This window comes from Balaenoptera physalus, assembly GCF_965194825.1.
Source record: "Balaenoptera physalus genome assembly, chromosome: 14".
NCBI classification, from domain to species: domain Eukaryota; kingdom Metazoa; phylum Chordata; class Mammalia; order Artiodactyla; family Balaenopteridae; genus Balaenoptera; species Balaenoptera physalus.
This window is the reverse complement of record NC_138893.1, coordinates 77,909,876-77,936,762: the sequence shown is the minus strand read 5'-3', so window position 1 is coordinate 77,936,762 and position 26,887 is coordinate 77,909,876. Positions and strand designations below refer to the sequence as shown.

Below are 26,887 nucleotides of genomic sequence, written 5' to 3'. Positions count from 1 at the left end.
TACACTACCAAATGTAAAACAGATAGCTAGTGGGAAGCAGCCGCATAGCACAGGGAGATCAGCTTGGGGCTTTGTGATCACCTAGAGGGATGGGATAGGGAGGGTGGGAGGGAGACGCAGGAGGGAGGAGATATGGGGATATATGTATATGTATAGCTGATTCACTTTGATATAAAGCAGAAACTAACACACCATTGTAAAACAATTATACTCCAATAAAGATGTAAATAAATAAATAAATGTTAGGCAGACCCCCCCCCCAAAAAAAGAAATGAATGAGAAATTAAGACATTCCCAGGTAAACAAAGCTGACAGAATTCACTGCTAGCAGACTTGCTCTGCAAGAAATGCTAAAGAGAATTCTTCAGGCAGAAATGAAAGGATACTAGACAGTAATCTGAATTCTGTGAAGAAATAAAGAGCACTGATAAACATAATTATGTAGGTAAATATAAAAGACAATATAAATGTATTTTTGTTTGTAACATTTTTTCTCCTATATTATTTAAAAGCAACAATTATAAATCTGTGTTAATGGGTATACAAATTGTAAGATGTTATTTCTATGATAATAATAGCACAAAAGAGGAGTGAGGGAACAGAGCTATGTAGCAGCAAAGTTTTTGTAAATAAATAAAATTAAGTAGGTATTATCTTAAAGCAGAGTGTTATATATTAACATATTTCTTGGAAAGAACAGCCTCTTCAATGAACGGTCCTGGGAAAACTGGATAGCCACATGCAAAAGAATGAAACTGGACCACTATCTTACACCACTCACAAAAATTAACTCAAAATTGATTAAAGAACATAAGACCTGAAACCATAAAACTCCTAGAACAAAGTGGTAAGCTCCTTGACATCAGTCTTGGCAATTATTTTTTTAATTTGACACCAAAGCAAAGGCAACAAGAGCGAAAATAAACAAATGGGACTACATCAAACTAAAAAGCTTCTGCACAGCAAAAGAAACCATCAACAAAATGAAAAGGCAACCTACCAAATGGGAGAAAATATTTGAAAATCATATATCTGATAAGAACTCATACAACTCAATGGCAAAAAACAGTAATTAAAAAATGGGCAGGGCTTCCCTGGTGGCGTAGTGGTTGAGAGTCTGCCTGCCAATGCAGGGGACACAGGTTCGAGCCCTGGTCTGGGAAGATCCCACATGCCGCGGAACAACAGCTGGGCCCGTGAGCCACAATTACTGAGCCTGCGCGTCTGGAGCCTGTGCTCCGCAACAAGAGAGGCCGCAATAGTGAGAGGCCCACGCACCGCGATGAGGAGTGGCCCCCGCTTGCCACAACTAGAGAAAGCCCTTGCACAGAAACGAAGACCCAACACAGCCATAAATAAATTAATTAATTAATTTTAAAAAAAAATGGGCAGAGGCTCCAAAGAGACATTTTTTCAAAGAAGACAGACAGATGGCCAACATGAAAAGGTGCTCAACATGACTGCTCATCAGGGAATGCAAATAAAAACCACAGTGAGATATCACTTCACACCCATTAGAATGGCTTTTATCAAAAACACAAGAAATAACAAGCATTGGTGAGGATGTGGAGAAAAGTGGTCCTCAGTGCGCTATTTTTGAGAATGTAAATTGGTGCAGCCGCTATGGAAAACAGTATGAGGTTCCTCAAAAAATAAAATAAAACTATATGATCCACTTTTGGGTATTTTTCAAAGAATATGAAAACATAACTTAAAAAGATATACACACCCCATAAAGGATTATAAGGGAATACTATAAATAATTGTATATTAACTGTTTGCCAAATTAGATAACCTGGATGAAACGGACAGACTCCTAGAAAGACACAAACTATAAAAACTGTCTCAAGAAGAAACAAAAATCCTGGAAGTAAAGAGAATGAATTAGTAATAAATAGCTCCCAACAAATTAAAGTACAGGCCTAGATGGCTTCATGGGTGAATTACACCAATTTTTAAAAATTGTACCAATTAAAGAATAATAAATATCAATCCTTCATAAACTCTTTCAAAAACAAAAGAGACAGGAATACTTCCCAACCTATTCTATGAAACTAGTATTAACCTGATACCAAAGCCAGACAAAGACATCACAAAAAAACTACAGACCAGAATCTGTTTTGAATATGGATGCAAATATCCTCAACAAATTACTAGTGAATTGACTCTAGAACCACATAAAAAAGATCATACCATGATAAGACCACTTAACAAATCATGAATACAGAGGAACTTTCTCAACTGGATAAAAAAAATGTATGAAATACCCCAGTAACATCATACTTAATGGTGAAAGATGGAAAGCTTTTTCCCTAAGATCAGGAACAAGACAAGGATTCCTGCTTTCAACACTTCTATTCAACATTATACTGAAAGTTCTGGCCAGGGCAATTAGAGGGGATAAAAAACAGTAAAAAGGTTCCTAAATTGGAAGGAAGAAGTAAAATTATCTCTCTTTGCAAATCACATGATCTTGTGTATAGAAAATTCTAAGGAATCACAAAAAGAAAAAACTACTAAAGCTAATAAATGAATTCAACAATAGACCAACAAACAAACAAAACCAGTTGTATTTCAATACACAAGCAATGAACAATGTAAAAGGGAAATTAAGAAAATAATTCCATTTATAATAGCATTAAAAATAATTAGGAATAAATTTAACTAAGGAGGAGCAAGACTTGTATACTGAAAACTACAAAACATTGTTGACAGAAATGAAGAAAACTTAAATAAACAAAAACATTTCACATTCATGAATTAGAAGACTTAACATTGTTAAGATGGCAATACACCCCAACCTATCTAAGGAGTCAGTGAAATCCCCATCAAAATCCCAATGTCCTCTCTTGCAGAAATGAAAAAGCCAATCCTAAAATTCATATGTAATTGCAAGGGGGCCTAACAGCCAAAACAATGTTGAAAAAGAATAAAGTTGGAGGAAGCACACTTCCCAATTTCAAAATTTACAAAAATTACAAAGCTACAGTAGTCAAAACAGGGTAGTACTGGCATATAAATAGTAATATAGATCAATTGAATAGAACGGACAGTCCAGAGGTAAACCCATACATTATGGTCAACTGATTTCAACAGAGTGCCAAGACCATTCAATGGAGAAAGAACAGTCTCTTCAACAAAAGATGCTGGTATAAGTGAATAGGCAAATGCAAAAGATGAAACTCAGACCCTTACTTCATATCATATATAAAAATTAACTCAAAACAGATCAAAGACCCAAATAAAAGCTAAAATTAAAAGAAACTATAGATGTAAATCTTTATGGCCTTGGATTTGGCAATGACTTCTTACATATGACACCAAAAGCACAAGTAACAAAAGAAAAACATAGATGAACTGGACTTCGTGAAAATGAAAATCATTTGGGCATCAAAGGACACTATCAAGAGAGTGAAATGACAAATCACAGAATGGGAGAAAATATTTGCAAATCATATAAATGGTAAGGGTCTAGAATCCAGAATATATATTTTAAAAAACCAAAACCTTAAAACTCAACAACAAAAAGACAAACAACCAAATTTAAAAATTAAAAATAGGCAAAGGACCTGAATGAACATTTCTCCAAAAAAGATGTACATATGGCCAACAAGCACATGTCAACATGCTTAAAGTCGTTAGTCATTAGGGAAATGCAAACCAAACCACACTGACATACTACTTCACACCCATTAGGATGGCCACAAAAAAAGAAAAAGAAAAAGAAAAAGAAATGGAAAGGACTTCCCTGGTGGTGCAATGGTTAAGAATCCACCTGCCAGTGCAGGGGACATGGGTTCAATCCCTGGTACGGGAAGATCCCACATGCCATGGAGCAACTAAGCCCGTGTGCCACAACTACTGAGCCTGTGCTCTAGAGCCCACGCACAACTACTGAAGCCCATGCACCCTAGAGCCCATGCACCGCAACTACTGAGCCCACACACCTCAACTACTGAAGCCCGTGCACCACAACTACTGAGCTCGCATGCTGCAACTACTGAAGCCTGCATGCCTAGAGCTCATGCTCCATGACGAGAAGCCACCGCAATGAGAAGCCCACGCACCGCAATCAAGAGTAGCCACAACTAGAGAAAGCCCGCGTGCAGCAGTGAAGACCCAACACAGCCAAAAAAAAGAAAATGGAAAACACCAAGTGTGGGTGGGGGTGATATATTGTTGGTAGGAATGTAAAATGGTGAGCTACTGTGGAAAATAGTTTGGCGGTTCCTCAAAAACTTCAACATAGAATTTACTGTATGACTCACTCCTAGGTATATACTCAAAAGAACTGAAAACATATGTCCACATAAAAGTTTGTGTACACATGTTCACAGCAGCATTATTCACAACAGCCAAAAGGTAGAAACCACCCAGTGTCCATGAATTGATGAATGGATAAGTGTGGTATATCAATACAATAAATGATTATTCAGCAACAAAAAAAGTACTGATACATGCTACAACTTAGATGAACTTTGAAATCATTATGGAAGTGACAGAACCCAAGCCATATATTATGATTCCATTTATTTGAAATTTCCAGAACAGGTAAATTCATAGACAGAAATCTGATTAGTGGTTGCCAGGGGCTGGGAGGAGGGGGAAATGGGGAGTAACTGCTTAATGTGTGTGGAGTCTCCATCTGGGATGATAAAGAAGTCCTGGAACTAGATAGTGGTGATGGTTACACAACAAGTACAGTGATAGTTGACTGTACTTAATACCACTAAATTGTACACTTTAAAATGGTTAAAATGGTAAATTTTATGTTATGTGTGTTTTACCACAGTAAGAAATAAAACATATACTTAAAAAGCCTAATTCTCTATGAACATTGATCTATACAAATATAATTGCTTCAGATCTTTTTTTAAATTATTGCTTTCAATTTTCTTGTCCCTACCCAGAAGCCGTATAGTGAAGAGACAGAAAATACTGTCACTGTGACTTTGGGGCCCAAAAAAGGCTAAGTCCAGGTCAGCCCTGTCACTTACCAACTGTATAAAATGAGACAAAACTCCTCTCTTTGTGCCTCAGTTTCTTCATCTGTAGAATAGGGAATATTATCAGTTATTCAGGGTCCTGAGTAATGACAATACTGTAAATAAGGAATAAAGGAGCTCCCGCTTACCAAGGTTATGACAATAAAAAATAATTGGGGCTTCCCTGGTGGCGCAGTGGTTGAGAATCGGCCTGCCAATGCAGGGGACACGGGTTCGAGCCCTGGTCTGGGAGGATCCTGCATGCCGCGGAGCAACTGGGCCCGTGAGCCACAATTGCGGAGCCTGCGCTCCGCAACAAGGGAGGCCGCGACAGTGAGAGGCCCGCGCACCGTGATGAAGAGAGGCCCCCACTTGCCGCAACTAGAGAAAGCCCTCGCACAGAAACGAAGACCCAACACAGCCATAAATAAATAAATAAATAAATAAATAAATAAATAAATAAAAATAAATTTAAAAAAAAAGGTCTTCCCTCTTTAAAAAAAAAAAAAAATTGTAATGGAATGAAAAACACTAAATGAAATACCATGAGTCCATAATGACAATCAATTAAAAGAAAGCCAGAAAAGAAAAACTGTCACTATTCATAACTACTTCAAAAACTCCTTACTTTTAACATTAGTAATTAAGGGAAAAGAAACATTTGCTTTTCAGGAGGAATTACATTTTAGAGTAACCCAGTAATTCCCAATGATTAAGAAAAGCTTTTCAGAAGAATGCTAAATGTAAAAATAAAATGAATATAGAATTAACAAAATGCATTTCACAAACTCCAATGCAAATTTTGATGTGGGTAAAAATTAGCAACTGGTATTAAAATGATTACAATTGGACGGTCATATTGTAACACCACACAAATTACTTTGGAGTTGCAAGGGGAGCCACAAAAGCTTGGAAAGCACAGACTGTCATCACTCTAACCCAGTGGTTAATCTTAGCTTTACCGATAGTGGGTCAGATACTGTGTCTTCTGATGTACAATAATACAGAAAAACTAGATTAGTGGTTGCCTAGAGTTTAGAGGGAAGGACGGTGGGTGGTGACCACTAAAGAGTATGGAGTTTCTTCTTGGGGTTACAAAAATGTTCTAAAACTGATGTGGTGATGGTTGCACAAATCTGTGAATGTACTAAAAACCAATGAATAGTAAACTTTAAATGGGTGATTGTGTGTGTGTGAACTTTCTCTCAATAAAGCTGTTACCACCCCCAAAAAATCATATACAGCTATATCCAGGATAAAGTATCTTCAATCCAAACAAAATTAAAAATATAGCATCTACAGAGAAGAAAATGGGATTGGAGAAAAATGAGGTACCCAAAAGTATCAAACACAAAGAATAGAGAGTCTAAAGAAAAAAACATACTAGAGAAAAAAAGTATTGAAAAGTATCTCCTCCATTTTAGCAGAGAATAAACATTTCCATAGTATCACAAATGTGTGGCACAGTGACCACAAAAGTTCCACAGCAGTTAAAAATGTTGAGAAATTACTGCTCCAGCACCATAATATTAAACTACCAAAATTTTAATGAAAGTGTAGTTTTTTAAATTGTTGTATCTCATAAGTTAACATATAACTTCAGCCTTGACTTTGGCTGAACAGTGAGATTAATACTTGGTCATTCAAGATTCAGCCAAAACATCTACTTAACTGTATGTTATCACTTACGTGTGGAATCTAAAAAAATACAACAAACTAGTGAATAAAACAAAAAAGAAGCAGACTCACAGATACAGAGAACAAACTAGTTCTACCAGTGGGGAGAGGCAATATAGGGGTAGGGGATTTTTTTAAAAAGGGTTATTATGGGATTATACAAAATAATTTGTGTGAAACTTTTGAAAATTGTAAAGTACTACAGAATTTAAAGAATCTTTCATTCAATAACAAAAAATACATTAAAAACTGTCTATTCGGTGCACCTGTATTTTGATGGTTTGTTCTGTCTCACCTTTTGCAGTGAGAGATGTAGTTTAACTACCTATGTTTAGATCCTTTAGGTCTCTCCACTCTTTCATCCATTTCCTCCTCCTCTTTTGTTATCCTTCCCTTCCACAAGAACCAGATCCACAGGGAAATCCAGAATACCTCAACCAAGACCAGGATGTCACCCAGCTACAGAAAAGCCCACCAGAACAGGAGCCATCTAAAATAAGTCTTGCTGCCACTGGCAAAAAACGCTAAGGCCTAGATCCAGACTCAGCATAGGTGTCTGCCCAAAGACAACAGGCTTGCTCCAGTCCCAGCAGGCAGTGGGCATCTGCTCTATCTGTGAGTCATCTCCTTGTGGGCATGGGAGCCTCTTCCCAGGCACCCTGATCACCAGCTAAATCCTCATGAGCGCTCTCTCTCCAGACAGAAGTTGAACATGTTTCATCTCCTTTCTTACCCCATTCTACCTCCTCACTTATGCCTAGTTCTGGCTGGGAGCTCTTCACACAAGACTACCCTCTGCCCAGAACCACAATGCTTCAAGAGTGACTAACACTCTGAGTGTTGGCTAACACTCAGAGACTCTTGCTGTCAAATCCCAGAGCCAGACTGCACCCTTTGCAGACCAGCATGGGCTGTGCTGAGCCCAAGATGCCCTCTGAACCTTCCCTTCCACACCCAGCCCTCCACAATGGTACCACATAGGCTGAGGCTGAGGCCTTGAAGGATACTCTCTTGCTGCCTTTGACACTCCTACCTGGGTGAAGTGAATGCAGGGCATCCATGTGGGGGGCACAGTGCCTGGTAGACTGACTGACACAGAAGTCATCTCTCCAGGGCACCTGAGACTTTTTTCTCAAAAATGTACAGAACTGGAGAGGAGTCAAGATGGCGGTATAGGAAGACAAGGAGTTAGCGTCTCCCCACAACTAGGGTGCCTGCTGGCTGCTGGTGGGGAACTCTGAATCCCAAGGAGACAGGAGGAAGCCCAGAGTGAACCGGTAGGACGTAGGGGGACCCAGGGGGGAGGAGAAGTGGACGCCAGACAAGATCAGCACCCCTGAGGCTGGGGAGATCAGGAAAGGCAGGTGGGAGGGACTCTCCGGGAAGAGCAGGAAAGGAGCAGAGGGCGACTGCCTGGCCCACTCAGGCCGGGGAGTCTGCTGAGCTCCCAAGCTGCTTCCCCCGCCTCCAAAGCCCCCTCCAGGCCACACGGGTCCTGGGGGCATAGGAGGGAGGCTAGGGAGATCAGGAGAGGCAGGCGGGAGGGGCCCTCAGGAGGAGTGGGAGAGGAGCAGAGGGCCACTGCCCTGCCCACTTGGGCCCAGCGACTGGGCCCAAGCCCAGTCTACAGCTGCTGAGCTCCCAGGCCAATCCCCCGCCCTCCAAACACCCCTCCAGGCCACATGGGTCCTTGGAGGTATAGGACAGAGGCAGGGAGACCAGGAGAGGGAGGTGGGAGGGACCCTCTGGGAGGAGCAGGAGAGGAGCGATTGCCCCACCCACTCAGGCACGGGGAGCCTGCGGAGATCCCAGGCCAGTCCCCTGCCTTCCAAGGCCCCCCTCCCCACCTCCCCGGCCGCATTGGTCCTGGGGGCATAGGAGGGAAGCCCAGGGGGGATCAGGAGAGGAAGGCAGGAGGGGCCCTCCCAGACCCCAGACCAGAGGAGCAGGAGAGGAGAGGAGGGCATTTGCCCTGCCCACTCGAGCCCAGGAAGCCTGCTGGGTTCCCAGGTGAGGTCCCCTGCCCTCGAGACCAGGGGTGGGGGGGCACGCCTGGGTCCCTTCTGTCCCTTGAGCCTTGAGCCTAAGCCCCACCCCCCACAGCCCCCAGGGCCTTTTCCAGCCCTGTGGGTCCTGAGCACTGGCCCCACCCACTGCCCAAACCTTGCCCTTGCTTAGGCCCCGCCCTCCACAGCCAAGGCCTTCCCCCACCCCCCTGCCCTTGGTTGTGTGTTTTTTTTTTTCTTTTCCTTCCTCCTCTTTTTTACTGTTGTGGTACTGATGTACCTTCTGGTCGTTGACTCATCTATATTTTTATTTTTACATTCTTTCTAACATATCTGTTAGTTTCCTAGTCTAATTTTATTTTTTACTTTGTCATTGCTCTCTTTTTTTTTTTGGCTGCCCCACACAGCTTGCGGGATCTTGATTCACGAGCCCACGGTCAGGCGGAAGCTCCTGAAGTGGGAGCTCCAAGTCTGAACCACTGGACTAACAGAGAACCTCAGACTCCACGGAATATTCATAGGACTGAGGTCTCACAGAGTTCTTCATCTCAGCACCAAGACCCAGCTCTACCCAACAGCCTACAAACTCCAGTGTTGGAAGCCTCAGGCCAAACAACCAGTAAGACAGGAACACAACCCCACTCGTTAAAAAAAAAAAGAGAGATGGCAAAACAAAATGTCACAGATGAAGGAGCAAGGTAAAAACCTACAAGACTAAATAAATGAAGAGGAAATAGACAATCTACCTGAAAAAGAATTCAGAGTAATGACAGTAAAGATGATCCAGAATCTCGGAAACAGAATGGAAGCACAGATTGAGAAAATACAAGAAATCTAGACAATCAATACAAGAAATCTTAACAAAGATCTAGAAGAACTAAAGAACAAACAGAGATGAACAATACAATACTGAAATGAAAAATACACTAGAAGGACTCAATAACAGAATAACGGAGGCAGAAGAACGAATAAATGAGCTGGAAGACAATATGGTGGAAATAACTGCCAAGGAGCAGAATAAAGAAAAAAGAATGAAAAGAATTGAAGACAATCTCAGAGACCTCTGGGACAACACTAAATGCACCAACATTTGAATTAAGGGGTCCCAGAAGAAGAAGAGAAAAAGAAAGGGTCTGAGAAAATATTTGAAGAGATTATAGTTGAAAACTTCCCTAATATGGGAAAGGAAATAGTCACCCAAGTCCAGGAAGCACAGAGAGTCCCATACAGGATAAACCCTAGGAAAAACACACCAAGACACATATTAATCAAACTAACAAAAATTAAATTCAAAGAAAAAATATTAAAAGCAGCAAGGGAAAAACAAATAACATACAAAGGAATCCCCATAAGGTTATCAGCTGATTTTTCAGTGCAAACTCTGCAGGCCAGAAGGGAGTGGCAGGATATACTTAAACTGATGAAAGAGAAGAACCTACAGCCAAGATTACTCTACCGAGCAAGGATCTCATTCAGATTCGATGGAGAAGTCAAAAGCTTTTCAGACAAACAAAAGCTAAGAGAATTCAGCACCACCAAACCAGCTTTACAACAAATGCTAAAGAAAGTTCTCTAAGCAGGAAACACAAGAGAAGAAAAAGACCCACAATAAAAACCCCAAAACAATTAAGAAAATGGTAAAAGAAACATACATATTGATAATAACCTTGAATGTAAATGGATTAAATGCCCCAACCAAAAGACAGACTGGTTGAATGGATACAAAAACAAGACCCATATATATGCTGTCTACAAGAGACCCACTTCAGACCTAGGGACACATACAGACTGAAAGTGAAGGAATGGAAAAAGACATTCCATGCAAATGGAAATCAAAAGAAAGCTAGAGTAGCAATACTCATATCAGATAAAATAGACTTTAAAATAAAGACAATTACAAGAGATAAGGAGGGACACTACATAATGATCAAAGGATCAATCCAAGAAGAAGATATAACAATTATAAATGTTTATGCACCCAACATAGGACCACCTCAATACATAGGGCAAATGCTAACAACCACGAAAGGAGATATTGACAGTAACACAATAATAGTAGGGGACTTTTAACATTCCACTTACACCAATGGACAGATCATCCAAACAGAAAATAAATAAGGAAACACAAGCTTTAAATGACACAGTAGACCAGATAGATTTAATTGATATTTATAGAATATTCCACCCAAAAGTGGCAGAATACACTTTCTTCTCAAGTGCACATGGAACATTCTCCAGGAGAGATCACATCTTGGGTCACAAATCAAGCCTCAGTAAATCAAGCATCCTTTCTGACCACAACACTATGAGATTGGAAATCAATTACAGGAAAAAAAAACTGTAAAAACACAAATACGTGGAGGCTAAATAGTGTGCTACTAAATAACCAAGACATCACTGAAGAAATCAAAGAAGAAATAAAAAACTACATAGAAACAAATGACAATGAAAACACGACGACCCAAAACCTATGGGACGCAACAAAAGCAGTTCTAAGAGAGAAGTTTAGAGCAATTCAATCTCACCTCAAGAAACAAGAAAAATCTCAAATAAACAATCTAACCCTACACTTAAAACAACTAGAGAAAGAAGAACAAAAAAAACCCAAAGTCAGTAGAAGGAAAGAAATCATAAAGATCAGAGCAGAAATAAATGAAATAGAAACGAAGAAAACAATAGCCAAGATCAATAAAACTAAAAGCTGGTTCTTTGAGAAGATAAACAAAACTGATAAACCCTTAAGCAGACTCATCAAGAAAAAATGGGAGAGGACACAAATGAAAAAGGAGAAATCACAACTGACACTGCAGAAATACAAAGGATTATAAGAGACTACTACAAACAACTATACGCCAATAAAATGGACAACCATGAAGAAATGGACAAATTCTTGGAAAGGTACAACTTTCCAAGATTGAACCAGGAAGAATTAGAAAATATAAACAGACCTATCACAAGTAATGAAATTGAAACCGTAATTAAAAATCTCCTAACAAACAAAAGTCCAGGACCAGATGGCTTCAGGCGAATTCTATCAAACATTTAGAGAACAGCTAACACCCATCCTTCTCAAACTCTTCCAAAAAATTGCAGAGGGAGAAACACTCCCAAATTCATTCTGTGAAGCCACTATCACCCTGATACCAAAACCAGAAAAAGATATAACAAATAAAAGAAAATTATAGACCGATTTCACTGATGGACATAGATGCAAAAATCCTGAAAAACACTAGCAAACAGAATCCAACAGCACACTGAAAGGATCATACACCATGATCAAGTGGGATTTATCCCAGGGATGCAAGGATTCTTCAATATATGCAAATCAATCAATGTGATACACCATATTAACAAATTAAGGAATAAAAACTATATGATCATCTCAATAGATGCAGAAAAAAGCTTTTGACAAAATTCAACACCCATTTATGATAAAAACTCTCCAGAAAATGGGCATAGAGGGAAACTGCCTCAACATAATAAAGGCCATATATGACAAACCCACAGCAAGCATCATACTCAATGGTGAAAAACTGAAAGCATTTCCACTAGGATCAGGAACAAGACAAGGATGTCCACTCTTGCCACTCTTATTCAACACAGTTTTGGAAGTCCTAGCCACGGCAATCAGAGAAGAAAAAGAAATAAAAGGAATACAAACTGGAAAGAAGTAAAATCGCCACTATTTCCTGATGACATGATACTATACATAGAAAATCTTAAAGATGCCACCAGAAAACTACTAGAACTAATCAATAATTTGGTAAGGTGGCAGGATACAAAATTAATGCACAGAAATCTCTTGCATTCCTATACACCAACGAAAAATCAGAAAGAGAAATTAAGGAAACACTCCCATATACCACTGTAACAAAAAGAATAAAATACCTAGGAATAAACCAGCCTAAGGAGGCGAAAGACTGGTACTCAGAAAAGTATAAAACACTGATGAAAGAAATCAAAGATGACATAAACAGATGGAGAAATATACCATGTTCTTGGATTGGAAGAATCAATATTGTGAAAATGGCTACACTGCCCAAAGCAATCTACAGATTCAATGCAATCCCTATCAAACTACCAATGGCATTCTTCACAGAACTAAAACAAAAAAACTTACAATTCGTATGGAAACACAAAAGACACCGAACAGTCAAAGCAATCTTGAGAAAGAAAAACGGAGTTGGAGGAATCAGGCTCCCTGACTTCAAACTATACCACAAAGCTACAGTAATCAACACAGTATGGTACTGGAACAAAAACAGAAATATAGATCAACAGTACAGGATAGAATGCCCAGAGATAAACCCACGCACATATGGGCACCTAATTTATGACAAAGGAGCAAGAACATACAATGGAGAAAAGACAACCTCTTCAATAAGTTGTGTTGGGAAAACTGGACAGCTACATGTAAAAGAAAGAAATTAGAACACTACCTAACACCATACACAAAAATAAACTCAAAATGGATTAAAGACCTAAATGTAAGACCAGACACTATAAAACTCTTGGAGGAAAACAAAGGAAAAATCACTCTTTGACATAAACCACAGTAAGACCTTTTTTGACCCACCTCCTAGAGTAATGGAAATAAAAACAAAAATAAACAAATGGGACTTAATTAAACTTAAAAGCTTTTGCACAGCAAAGGAAACCATAAACAAGACAAAAAGACAACCCTCAGAATGGGAGAAAATATTTGCAAATGAAACAACAAAGGATTAATCTCTAAAATATACAAACAGCTCATGGAGCTCAATATCAAAAAAACAAACAATCCAGTTAAAAAGATGGGCAGAAGACCTAAATAGACATTTCACCAAGAAGACATACAGATGGCCAAGAGGCACATGAAAAGATGCTCAACATCACTAACTATTAGAGAAATGCAAATCAAAGGTATCACCTCACACTGGTCAGAATGGCCATTATCAAAAAAGCTAGAAACAATAAATGCTGGAAACGGTGTGGTGAAAAGGGAAACCTCCTACACTATTGGTGGGGATGTAAATTGATACAACCACTATGGAAAACTGTATGGAGGTTCCTTAAAAAACTAAAAATAGAACTACCATATGACCCAGCAATCCCACTACTGGGCATATACCCTGAGAAAACCATAACTCAAAAAGGGGCATGCACCACAATGTTCATTGCAGCACTATTTACAATAGCCAGGACATGGAACCAACCTAAACGTCCATCGACAGATGAATGGATAAAGAAGATGTGGCACATATATACAATGGAATATTACTCAGCCATAAAAAGAAACGAAATTATTTGTAGTGAGGTGGATGGACCTAGAGTCTGTCATACAGAGTGAAGTAAGTCAGAAGGAGAAAAACAAATACCGTATGCTAATTCATATATATGGAATAAAAAAAAAAAAAGGTACTGATGAACCTTTGCAGGGCAGAAATAAAGATGTAGACATAGAGAATGGACTTGAGGACATGGGGTGTGAGGGCGTAGCTGGGGCGAAGTGAGAGTAGCTTCGACGTATATACACTACTGAATGTAAAATAGTTGGCTGGTGGGAAGCAGCAGCATAGCACAGGAAGATCAGCTCGGTCCTTTGCGGTGACCTAGAGGGGTGGGATAGGGAGGATGAGAGGGAGTCTCAAGAGGGAGGGGAGCTGGGGACATGTGTATGCTTATGGCTGATTCGCTTTGTTGTGCAACAGAAACTAACATGGTATTGTGAAGCAATTATACTCCAATAAAGATGTATTTAAAAAAAATGTACAGAACTGGGTTTCCCTGGTGGTGCAGTGGTTAAGAATCCGCCTGCCAATGCAGGGGACACGTGTTCGAGCCCTGGTCCGGGAAGATCCCACATGTCGCGGAGCAACTAAGCCCATGTGCCACAACTACTGAGCCCGCGCGCCTAGAGCCCATGCTCCGCAACAAGAGAAGCCACCACAATGAGAAGCCTGCCCACCACAATGAAGAGTAGCCCCTGCTCGCTACACTAGAGAAAAGCCCACATGCAGCAATGAAGACCCAACGCAGCCAAAAATAAATAAATTTATAAAATTAAAAAAAAAACCTTGTTATAAAATGTACAGAACTGATATAACATTTCTTTTAACTAAATAGATATTTTTCCCATTATTTTTTCCCTTTTTCTTTTCCCATTTAAGCAACTAGGCTGTTCTGTTCTCACTGCCTCGGGAAAGGTATGTTATAACCAAAAACAGAATTTTTTTTTTTAAAGAAGCCTCTTCCTGGCATTTATGCTTCCACCATTCCTTAAGGAACAGAAAGGACTCATAACATAGACTTAGGTTTGGAAGAATTTTATAAAAGAAGCAAAGTTCTCCCTAAAGCTCAAAGTTAGACCTGAAACCTCCAGGAGGCCAAGAGTGCAGTCAAGGTCCACAGACCACCCAGCATCCACTGAAGGAAGCACCTTGCATGGCCTGTGTCCACTAAGATCTTCCTTTCAACAGTAGCACAGGCCCTCTGCCCAGTGACTGTTCCAGAAAAAACAATGCTACCCTGTTCCTGGGACCTTTGCATCCCTCCCCATCCCAGCCCCATCAATAAGCATGGATTAAAGTGGTACTACAAAGCATCACTCCCCAGAAAACTGGGGGAATCTTTGCAGTGCACTCCCAGGAGGAACCACCATATCTAAAGCATGTTGACGATTCCTGAGCTCTACACAGTGGCAGCCTCTTTCACTTCTCATAGAACCAGTAACTTTCAACTCAGGCAATCTTATTCTCACATAGATGCACACATTCTTTTCAGCTCGTCTCCCATTTGCCCCTTTTGGTTGCTTTGGGAAACACTCTCTCCTGTTCTCTCACTGGCATCATACAAGTAATCAAAATGGTGTCATACAAGTAATCAAAACAATATTTTAAGGCCACTCTGGAAGCCCATTTATAAAGCTGTCTTTAGAGGGAGGAAAATCAGAGTTCAAGTTTGGCAGGAAAAAAAACAATTGGGGACCTCCTATTTTGAAACTTGAAAGAAGAAAAAATTTATTTTCTTTGGTTGGTTGATCCTACAAATCTTGATCAATGTTTAATGCAACCTAAAAACAAGAAGTAAATATGCTTTAATACAACTAGAACTGTGAAATGTACAAGCCACAGAAAATTAAAGCTTAGGTAACTTCTATGTGACTATGTAAATGAAGCTTTTTGATAGTTTCAGATTATTTCAAATAAAATCCAAAGTCAATATAATAATAATTTAACTGTGTTCTGAATGTATTTATCAACCCATCCTTTCTTCTACTTCTCTTGCTATTCTCTCTTATTGTTATCAGTATCCTTCTTGCAGGGGTCCTGTACGCATCCCTTAAATGTTGAAATTTCTCATGTGAGCCAGGTAACCTGACTCACTCTCCTAGATTCACTTAGCATATATGCTGATGACTGCTGAATTCATCTCTCCTGCCTGGACCTCTCTCCTCCCTCCAGACCCATAACATACTTCAAGGGGTCTTTGGCCATTTTCACCTGCATACCTCAGAGTGACCTGAAATCAACATGTCCACAACTGAAGACATCATTTTCACAAAACCTACTTTCTCTTCATATGTTCCTCAATTTAACGAATGGTAAAGCTCAAAAAATGGTGAAGAGTCCAGTTGCCCAAGGCAGAAATCTGGGCTTTATCCTTGATTTCTTTCTCTCCCTTATCTTCCCAGCTGATATCAAATCTACTCAGCTGTCCCCATCTCTGCTGTCTGGTCCTAGCCCTGGTCATCTTGCATCTGGATGACTGTGATAACCTCCTAAGTGGTCTCCTGTTTCCATTCCTGTCCACTCAGATCCTCTCTCCACCTTCTAAAAACACATATCTAATCCTTACATAAACGCTTTCAATGACTCCCACTGCACTTAAGTCCAAAATCCTTAAGAGGACACACAGAGCCCAGTGTGATCTGGCCTTTATCCACTTCTCCAGCTTCAAATCACACCATTCTCCTAGCTCCATACAACTCAGCCAAAATACTGGACTATTTGCATTCCTTGAAAGTATCTTGCTCTCTCCATCCACTGGGTTCATCTCAGGCTAATTCCTTAAACGTCATTTCCTGGGGAAGACTCACCCAGGCTAGGTCAGGGTTCCCTGCTCTGTCCTCTCAGACCACCTTCCCCGCTGGCCCATGGTCCCCAAAGGGCAAAAACCCTATCTGTTTTGTTCACTGGTATTTTCTAGCTCCCTGCGTGGTACCAAAACACAGCAGCCATTAAATAAAAATGTATCCACTGACCGATTAGCACCAAATTCTCCCAGCTCCACTTTCTGAACAGCTCTTAAAAACACCACTCACTACTTCAGGCCATCAGTGCCATCTCTCTGTAGATTACAAATAGCCTCCTGGTGGGTCTCCTCAAATCGATCACTCCATTCTCTTCTACACGCTATAGCCAGATGGCCTTCCTAAAACACAGTTCTGATCATGTTGGCCTCCACTACCTTTAGGATAAAATATAAACGTCTGAGCACAGATTACAAGTCCTTTCATGGTCTGGCCCCTGCTCTCCACTGCCTCAGCTCTGATCTCTCCCTGTCTCCCACTCTCTCTTCTCCCCTTCCCAGCCTCCCATCCCACCACTGAGTGACAAAGCTGACTTCCTCCAGGAAGCCTTCCCTGACCAAGGGTCCTCAACTGGGTGGCTGTCCTGCTTTGTCAGTGCCCACTGATGCAGGTGACTCAGTGCAGCCCTCTGCCAGGGCAGTCCCGGGTTACAGCTGCTGATGGGCCTCAGTTATCAACAGCCCCTCCTCTCGCTCTCCAAGCATACTGCTCTGGACCAGACATTACCTGCTCACTCTAACAATGACTATCAATTGCTTGTCCAGTTGTCTGTTTCTGCCCTAGACAAGGTCAAGATGGACCTGTTTTCGGTCATAAAAGCATCGGGCACAATTTACGCGGTGCATAGGAAACACTATATGTTTATTAAATAAGCAAATGGACTTATATACTTTAAAAGCATGCACTCTCATTAGGATATTTACTTGGCTCCATGGTTTGCTACTGAGAACCAAAATGTTGGCCCCCCAAAATTTAATTTAAAGATTATGTATTTCACCACGATTCTAAATACATATTTTGAAGAGATTTTGAAATTTTCAAAGGCTCATTTCCAAATATACACATCACCCTCTGCACAGGAGGGCACACTGCTCCCTCCACATTAATGCCCAGTGACCTCCCCATCAGTGCCCACACATTTGTGTGGAGCCAGACAAGTGCCCGCCCTCACCCTCAGGGCCAGTAGCACAGTGCACAGAAGGGCAGAAGGCCAATTAGGGATAAGTCAGCACCCAGAACACTGGTTTTCTTTCTAGGAAACAAAAGGCCCATTTTGCCATCCAACCTTGGCCTGAGATACACTAGGCTCTCCCAAAGTAAAAAAAAAAAAATCTGCTTTTCACAAAACACTTTCCTAAGGATACTCACGTCAGATAGCATCGGTTCATCAAGTTCTTCCACTCTGCTCAAGTTCGGCGCTCCGTATCGATCACTAATTTCAGCTAGTGTTTTGCCTGAGTCGGTTCCATCCTACAATCATAGAGTTCATTTTCACTTTCAAATGATTTTGAGATTAATACATTAATTTGCTTTCAGTTTTTCTAAGACACTTCTGTATTACAACATCAAAATTCAACATTGTCAATTAATGGAACGAACCAATACCTGTTAATGACAAGAGAATTCCAGGAATAAACGCAAAAACGTGTTTAAAAAAACACATCAGAAATTTAAAACATATCATTGCATGTAATCATGTGGTCAATAATCTCACAATATTCTGGTTTTTAAAAATACAAAAACAAACCGAATCTCCCAGTTCTACCCACTTTGAGATTTTGCTTTAAAGCACATCATATTTGTGACTTGTTATTAGTAGACTATGTACTTGGACTATCAGTTTTGATAATCTCCTTATTAAAAATCTAGCTATTAATGCATCAAAATTAAGCTTTATATTCCAGGATACTTATTCATTTCCCATAACATAGAGTAACTTTTTCTTCTCACCTCTCCATGTGAAATATCTTCACCCTTAGCTATATTTTCCATACTCATTCTCAACTCCTATAATACATAAAAATGAAGAAAAATACTTTGAATATACTTTTCATTTTGATTCCATGTTTAATTTTCAAGCATTTTATTTTTACATTATGATCAATTTAACAGCTAAAATGCTGTCCCTCTTAAAGGAGCAATGTGAATACAAAACTGCAGATACAGTCTCATTTAATACTCTATTAAGAGGTGACTACGATGTTTTGTCTATAATTAAATAGAACTTTTTAAAAAATGAAAAAGACTATTTCACTAACCCTGAAGCCAAATTACTAGCAAATTTGAAAAGTGACAAAATAAAAATTTTAATAAACTCTTAGAATACGAGATTTTGAAAGAACTGACAGTTATGTACAATTTTATACATAGTAAAAAAGAAGCAAATATTTCTGAGGGAATTAATCTGGCCCAAGGCACTATCCAACACATGGCACGTCTCCACAGTACCCGGACAATGCCCTCTCTAATGCTCTGAACACACGGGAGACTCCTTTCTGAACGTGAAAATGTAGACTCTGCTAACCAAGTCAAACCTTGCTGTGGCCTCAATCTTTTCATTCTAAGGCAGCAGGCTGACCTAACTGCTCCTGAGCTGATTCATTTCAGCTGTTCAAAGATTAGTGACCTTGTGACCATATATACAGTCACCCTGATTATTGGGGACATATATGGTACATATATGGTTTTCTCAAGATCATTCCCTTCTCCTGGGCATGTCTTATCCCACAACCACATGGCTCTGGTGGGAAAGCATATATTCTCACAGGACTCTGTTCCCCAGCCAAGGGATGGATACTTGACACAAACTAAGCCAGTCAGAATCCTTCCCCAAGATTCTTTTCTTAACTGAAACCCAAGAGAAAGGAATCTATTCCTCTCAGACAGTAGGAGCCATGTTACAAGACCCAGGAACTATTAAGGACCGTGATCCTCACCCGTGTGCAGCAAACCAGGCCACAGTGAGAGACAACAGCAGCGGTAAGAGCCCTGGCAGCATTGATTCTCTTGCTCCCAAAGGTCTGGAAGACCCAACTCAACCAGAGCCCTTCACAGTTTAGTTGTAAAACCCTTTCTTCAACCCAGGATCCTTCCAATAAATTTCCTTTTGCAAATGATAGTTTAAGTTATGTCTCTGAAGCCATAAAAAGGTGAGGACGAAAAGACATGGATGAATTTGTCTCTCAGCAAGGGGTCAAGCAGCAGTATGTTGCAGGGAAGAGAGGGGGTGATAAGCCAGTAGGAATATGACTTATTAAAGTTACTGTGGCTCTGATCACACAGTCTGGTAATGGCCATACAGTAACATGAATGGGACCCTCTGGAGCCAATCCCTTCTATAAATCACAGACTTCCCAGCACTCACATATAGCTATCAGGCATCTCAATAAAAAATATTTTCAATTCTCTTATTATTTTGATCACCGTCTTCTTGATATATTCTGGTTCTTCTTTCTTTTGCGATCACGGAATCTTAACTGAAGAGGAAGGGGGTATGCATTTACGTGTGTGTGCATGCATGGGTATCCATGTGTCCTATCATATTCAGACAAAAATAGATCAGCATCGGTGTTTTTTAAAACTATGGGGACACAGGTTCGTGCCCTGGTCTGGGAAGATCCCACATGCCACGGAGCAACAAAGCCCATGAGCCACAACTACTGAGCCTGTGCGTCTGGAGCCCATGCTCCGCAACAAGAGAGGCCGCGACATGAGAGGCCCGCGCACCGCGATGAAGAGTGGCCCCCGCTCGCCGCAACTAGAGAAAGCCCGCGCACAGAAACGAAGACCCAACACAGCCAAAAATAAAATTAATTAATTAATTAAAAAAAAAAAAAAAACTATATACAGAGATTTGAATTTATCCTTTTAAAATCTTATCCTTTTGACTCACAAAAGTAGTTTTCCGACACTTGGGCTACAACAGGACTAAACGATTTCACTTTGTAAAGAACAATTCTTAATAGATTAATCTCTTATTATAGAATGATGAGCATAGTACATTGATGAGAAGAAAAGAATTTACCTCAAGAGTTAAAAAAGTAATTAACTAATTAATTAAATCTCATCTTTTAAAAAAATTTAATTTACCTTTCCTACTTTTTAAAATTGCTTTAAATAATGATGCTTTCATCTAAGCCATTAATAAACATCTTCTACAAAACCTGCTTCTTTTTAAAATTTTAATTACGGAATAAATAGAGGAGTAACATTTGAGTAACAGATACTAGCTATAAGAAACAATATGAAATATCCAGTTGAAAAGTATAACTCAGTCATGCAGAAGTTTGGTCTATACGACACATACTTTTCGGACACAAGGAAACAATGGCCAAGCAGGAGGCTTGACATAAGACAGACACAGTCTGGGGGCTTCCCTGGTGGCACAGTGGTTAAGAATCCGCCTGCCAAGGCAGGGGATTCGAGCCCTGGTCCAAGATCCCACATGCTGCGGAGCAACTAAGCCCGTGCACCACAACTACTGAGTCCAAGTGCCACAACTACTGAAGCCCGTGCTCCGCCAACAAGAGAAGCCACTGCAATGAGAAGCCCATGCACCACAACCAGAGAAAAGCCCACGCGCAGCAATGAAGACCCAACGCAGCCAAAAAAATAAAATAAAATAAAATAATAAAATAAATAAACTTATTAAAAAAAAACACAGACACAGTCAATGGAGATGGACTTTTTTGACATAAGTTACTGAATAGTTTATTTAAAGAAAGACATGAAAAAGCCAAATAAAAACATACATAAATATACATATTTTTGGCTGCGTTGGGTCTTCGTTGCTGCACACGGGCTTCCCTTAGTTGCGGCAAGCAGGGGTTACTCTTCGTTGCGGTGCACGGGCTTCTCATTGTGGTGGCTGCTCTCGTGAAGCACAGGCTCGAGGCGCGTGGGCTTCAGCAGCTGCGGCGTGTGGGCTCAGCAGTGTGGCTCATGGGCTCTAGAGCGCAGGCTCAGTAGTTGTGGCGCATGGGCTTAGTTGCTCCACCGCATGTGGGATCTTCCTGGACCAGGGATCGAACCCACGTCCCCTGCATTGGCAGGCGGATTCTTAACCACTGTGCCACCAGGAAAGTCCCCAAAACATAGTTTTAAATGTAAAGGATTGTTGATAATACATCTAACATGAAGAAAAGAAACAAACTATTGTCTCAGAGATCAGAATACCCCCAATACTACAAAGAACTTCACCTTCAGTATCAGCTACCATAATTAAGAACAACTATCTCGTGACTAAAATGTTGACCAGGGCTTCCTGGCAACATTAGACCTTCCTGGCAGGTCTTTAGACTATGAATCCCCTGCTATAACAGCTGGAAGAAACAGCTTGAGGATTCTCAGAGGTTTTGAATAAAACAAACATTTATAAAACTTCAAATTACCTTCTCAAATTGTTCTTGAGCTCTCTGCAGTTCTTCTATTCTCTGTCTCTCTTTTTCTTGCATTTCCAACTCCAGCTGGAACGCCAGCTGTTGCTGAATATTTAGAAATAAATAAGTCATATTAGAGTCAGATCAATTGCAAGGAATTCACTCTATTACTCTGAAGTGTCCCAGGATAATTAAGTTTATGCCCACCTAAATTTCAGAAACTTACAAAAATAAATGGTCACAGCCACCCAGTACTTTAGCTTTTACAAATATTTCCTGAAGTATAAAATTAAAAAGGAAGCTTCCTTAATTGCTAATTTTAGAAAAGCACTGTTTGTACAAAATCAAGTCGTTTTCTCTGTTCTTCCTGAAGCTACAAATGAGACTGCAGTGATTTTTTTTTTTTTTTTGGATAAAATCTCTTTAAGCACAGATGGATCTTCAAATAGCCAAACCTTGGTTGTAAAATAGTAGATAAGAACATTTTAAGTATATTATCTGAAACCAGAGATAATCAACAACATATTTGGTCCCAACTCAACATATATTCTAGCCACGCGAGAATAGGGGTCGGTAGACTAAATTCCTTGGGCCAAGCCTGACCCAACTCCTGTTTTTGTACAGCCCACGAGTGAAGAATGGCTTTTATACATTTTTCATGGTTGAATAATATCAAAAGAATAATATTTCATTGCACATGAAAATTATATGAAATTCAAGTGTCAGTGTCTATGAATAAAGCTCTATTAAAACACTGCCATGCTCACGCTCACTCACTTACTTACTGTGACTGCTTCTGCCCCATGACAGCACAGCTGAGGATATGCAACAGAGACCACAGGTGGTACTCTCACTGCCTTGCACTGCTGCTCAGCACACCACAAGTTCAGTGACACCATTATAACTCACAGCGTTTGGAGTGCCACGGTACCACTATACCGGGACTTTTTTTTTTTTTTTTTAAATCAGTGCATTACCCATCATAACAAAACAAGAAAAGAAGTGGATTTTGAATGTTGTCCTTTTAAGACACAGTGGAGTGTGGGTTACTTTATTATCAGATTAAACAGCAAAGGACAGTGTTTCTCATGCAACGACACTGTACTAAAAGAATACAGTAAATATCAGCATTACCAGAGTAAAGACTCATCACAATCTTCTCAACTCACATGAATGCAAAGGTCAGAAATATTAAGAAATTTAAAACAGAATTATTTCATGAGAGCATAATTTCTTCACAAAAATTAAAAATGAAAAGGAGGCTGCGGGCTTCCCTGGTGGTGCAGTGGTTGAGAGTCTGCCTGCCAATGCAGGGGACACGGGTTCGAGCCCTGGTCTGGGAAGATCCCACATGCCGCAGAGCAACTAGGCCCATGAGCCACAATTACTGAGCCTGCGCGTCTGGAGCCTGTGCTCCGCAACAAGAGAGGCCGCGATAATGAGAGGCCCGCGCACCGCGATGAAGAGTGGCCCCCACTTGCCGCAACTAGAGAAAGCCCTCGCAAAGAAACGAAGACCCAACACAGCCATAAATAAATAAATAAATAAATAAAAATTTAAAAAAAAAAAAAAAAAAGGAGGGTGCGACGAAAGTAAGATCCCAAGTGGCTCTTTTGTTAGCCAAGCAAAGAAATACATTTATCATTGGTGATTCAATTAAAACAAGTTAGAATTCAATGTCCAGAAAAAACATAAGCTTAAGATTATTATCCTTTTGGTGAGAACAGCTGCTCAAAGAGTCGATTACACAGGGAGCAAAATCAATGGTCAATTAAAGACGAGGTAGGGCTTCCTTGGTGGCGCAGTGGTTAAGAATCCGCCTGCCAATGCAGGGGACACGGGTTCGAGCCCTGCTCTGGGAAGATCCCACATGCCGCGGAGCAACTAATCCCGTGCGCCACAACTACTGAGCCTGCGCTCTAGAGGCCGCGTGCCACAACTACTGAGCCCACGTGCCACAACTACTGAAGCTCACGCGCCTAAAGCCTGTGCTCCACAACAAGAGAAGCCACCGCAATGAGAAGCCCGTGCACCGCGACAGAAAGTAGCCCCCGCTCGCCGCAACTAGAGAAAGCCCACGCCCAGCAATGAAGACCCAACACAGCCAAAAATAAATAAATAAAATAAATAAATTTAAAAAAAAAAAAAAAAGACAAGGCGAATGGTTTTGAGTGGTTTTCCTTGGCTCTTGATGAGTAGACAAATGCTCCCAACACTGCTTAGTTGCTGTTTATCAAAGGACTCAATGCTGAGTTTGCAGTGACTGAAAAATCAACTGCTGTGAGCAGTCTTCATGAACAGTACTACAGGCAAGAACATCTTCAAAGACGCTGAGGAACATTAATTCAGTACAACCAGATGTGACATCTGCTCAGATGTGTTACAACCAACAGTGATAAAAGTGTGTATGGAACAGAAAGAGGCTTAATTGGACAAAATTTACAAAGTTGGTGAAAACACAATGTTTAAAACCTATGAGTTCTCATTTTATGATTCAACAGCAGCTACTCTGCAGAAAATATTTGACTCTATCATGTGTTATTGAGCCAGCAGTGTTGAAACTGAGTCCCCCCTAAAGCTGAGTTCCCTTATTTTCTGATTAATCTCTCTATCCAAAACTTTATTCCCTTTCTTGTCCCCTCTGACCCCTATCCTGTGCTAATTGAACACTAATCAACCAGTCAGATGACTAAAATTGCTGTTGTCAATAGCATCGTTAATGTACTAAAATTGCTATTATAGATATCATCATTAATGTACAAACTCAGGTTGTTTCTCTAGGACAAGATGAGCTAACAGACCCTCCAAGCCATGGACCACCTGGCTGGAGAACTGTAAACTGGAGACATCCTGACTTCCAAAGGAGTCAATGTTGAGTTCAAAATGACTGAAAAAATCGATCACTGACTGAAAAAAATCAATGACTAAGAAATATAACAGAAGTGCTGCAGCAACATGGATGGACCTAGAGATTATCATACTAAGTGAAGTAAGTCTGACAGAGAAAGACAAGTATCATATGATATCACTTATATGTGGAAACTGAAAAAAAACAGAAACAGACTCACAGACATAGAAAACAAACTTATGGTTACCAAAGCGGTGGGATTAAACTGGGAGTAGGGGATTAACAGATGCACACTACCATATATAAAATAAACAACAAGGATTTACTGTTCAGCACAGGGAACTATATTCAATATCTCGTAATAAACTATAACAAAATAGAATAAAAAAGAACACAGATATATACATATATATGTATATATAACCACTTTGCTGTACACCTGAAACTAACACAATATTGTAAATCAACTATACTTCAGTTAAAAAAAAAAGAAAAGAAATGTCACAGAAACATCACAAGATTAATCCTAGCCTCTTTGCTCTTCCCCTTTAAGAAAACCCCTCACTCAAAGACTCAGTTGGAGTGGATCTGAGGCTTGTCTCCCACTTCCTTGCTTGGCACCCTGCAATAAACTCTGTACTTTCCTTCACTACAACCCACTGTCAATAGATTTGGCTTTGCTGTGCGTTGGGCGAGCAGACCCAAGTTTGGTTCAGTAACGGTGTCAACAGTGACCTTCATTTACCCTTATGAACTTAAGCATCATTTCTGTGAATTTCTGTCAGAAATAGAAGCTGAATATATCTTGACTTGCCCTACCACCCCATAGTTCCACGGCTCAACAGTGGTAATGTTTTATTGTGAATTTTTGAGCTCAGGGACAAGACTGACGTTTTTCTTAATGAGAAGACCATTTTCAACTACAATTATCAAACATTAAATAGCTTTGGAAATTAGCTTCCGCTGCAGACTTAATAATGATTTTTAATCAATTTAACCTAAAAGTTGCCTAGAAGGCAAAACAGCACTCATATGTAAAACTTACACTGCAGGAAAGTCATTTCAGCAATAACTAATTTTCTGAATCACAATGTCAAGCTGCTTTATACACTCCCAGCGCTGTCAGAAACGAGATTTCCATTCCCACACAAATTTGTGACAGATACATTTTCCAAGCTCAAACTATAGTTCCAGAGTGTTTTTAGGCCTCGACGTAAGTGCAAAGGAAATTCCCACATTTCAAAATCCATTTAACTGTGTAACTGAGAAGTTTTCACCAACCTTCAACTGGAAGGGATTAATCTACCAGGTAGTGGCTAAAAGACAAATATCAAGAGGAAAATCTAATAGAATTCTACGAGTGCCTTCCAAGAGATGAATACACTCAAAACTATAGGCACATGGACTGATATCAATATTTGGCAGGACCTATGAGGGAAAAGACATTTTTCAAAGATGACATACATAAAATCTCATTATAGATCAGCATTAACAGATACATATTTTCAATACATTTTGATGATAGGGAACATTATCTTTGAACTCCAACTAAGTGAAACGTTATCTTTAAAAAGGGAATGTAGAGCCACAACTACTGAGCCTGTGCGTCTGGAGCCCATGCTCCGCAACAAGAGAGGCCGCGACAGTGAGAGGCCAGCGCACCGCGATGAAGAGTGGCCCCCGCTCGCCGCAACTGGAGAAAGCCCTCGCACAGAAACGAAGACCCAACACGGCCAAAAATAAATTAATTAATTAATTAATTATTTTTAAAAAAGGGAATGTAATTCTTCTCAATAATAAGCCTACACTGCAGAAAAAATTGTATTTGATTTTTTTTAATTTTTACTTCATCAATAAAACATTTGTAGAAATTTATTTTCTCTCCTGTTATAGCTACATAGTATACCATGATCCCTACATAA

At 40.1% G+C, this 26,887-nt stretch overlaps 1 protein-coding gene across 5 annotated transcripts in view; it reads right to left on the bottom strand.

Moving 5' to 3' along the window:
- The window catches only part of DYDC1 (DPY30 domain containing 1), a 64,591-nt gene that overhangs the window by 29,675 nt on the left and 8,029 nt on the right, over positions 1–26,887 (bottom strand). The window contains exons 4-7 of one of the 5 annotated variants that reach the window (XM_082425776.1): positions 22,130–22,222; positions 18,690–18,746; positions 18,108–18,209; positions 1,386–5,049 (exon numbers count right to left, since the gene is read on the bottom strand). In XM_082425776.1, the coding sequence (XP_082281902.1) occupies positions 4,990–5,049; positions 18,108–18,209; positions 18,690–18,746; positions 22,130–22,222 (312 nt within the window). In that variant the 3' untranslated portion in view covers positions 1,386–4,989. The other 4 variants (XM_082425777.1, XM_082425778.1, XM_082425779.1 and 1 more) reach the window with 4 other exon arrangements.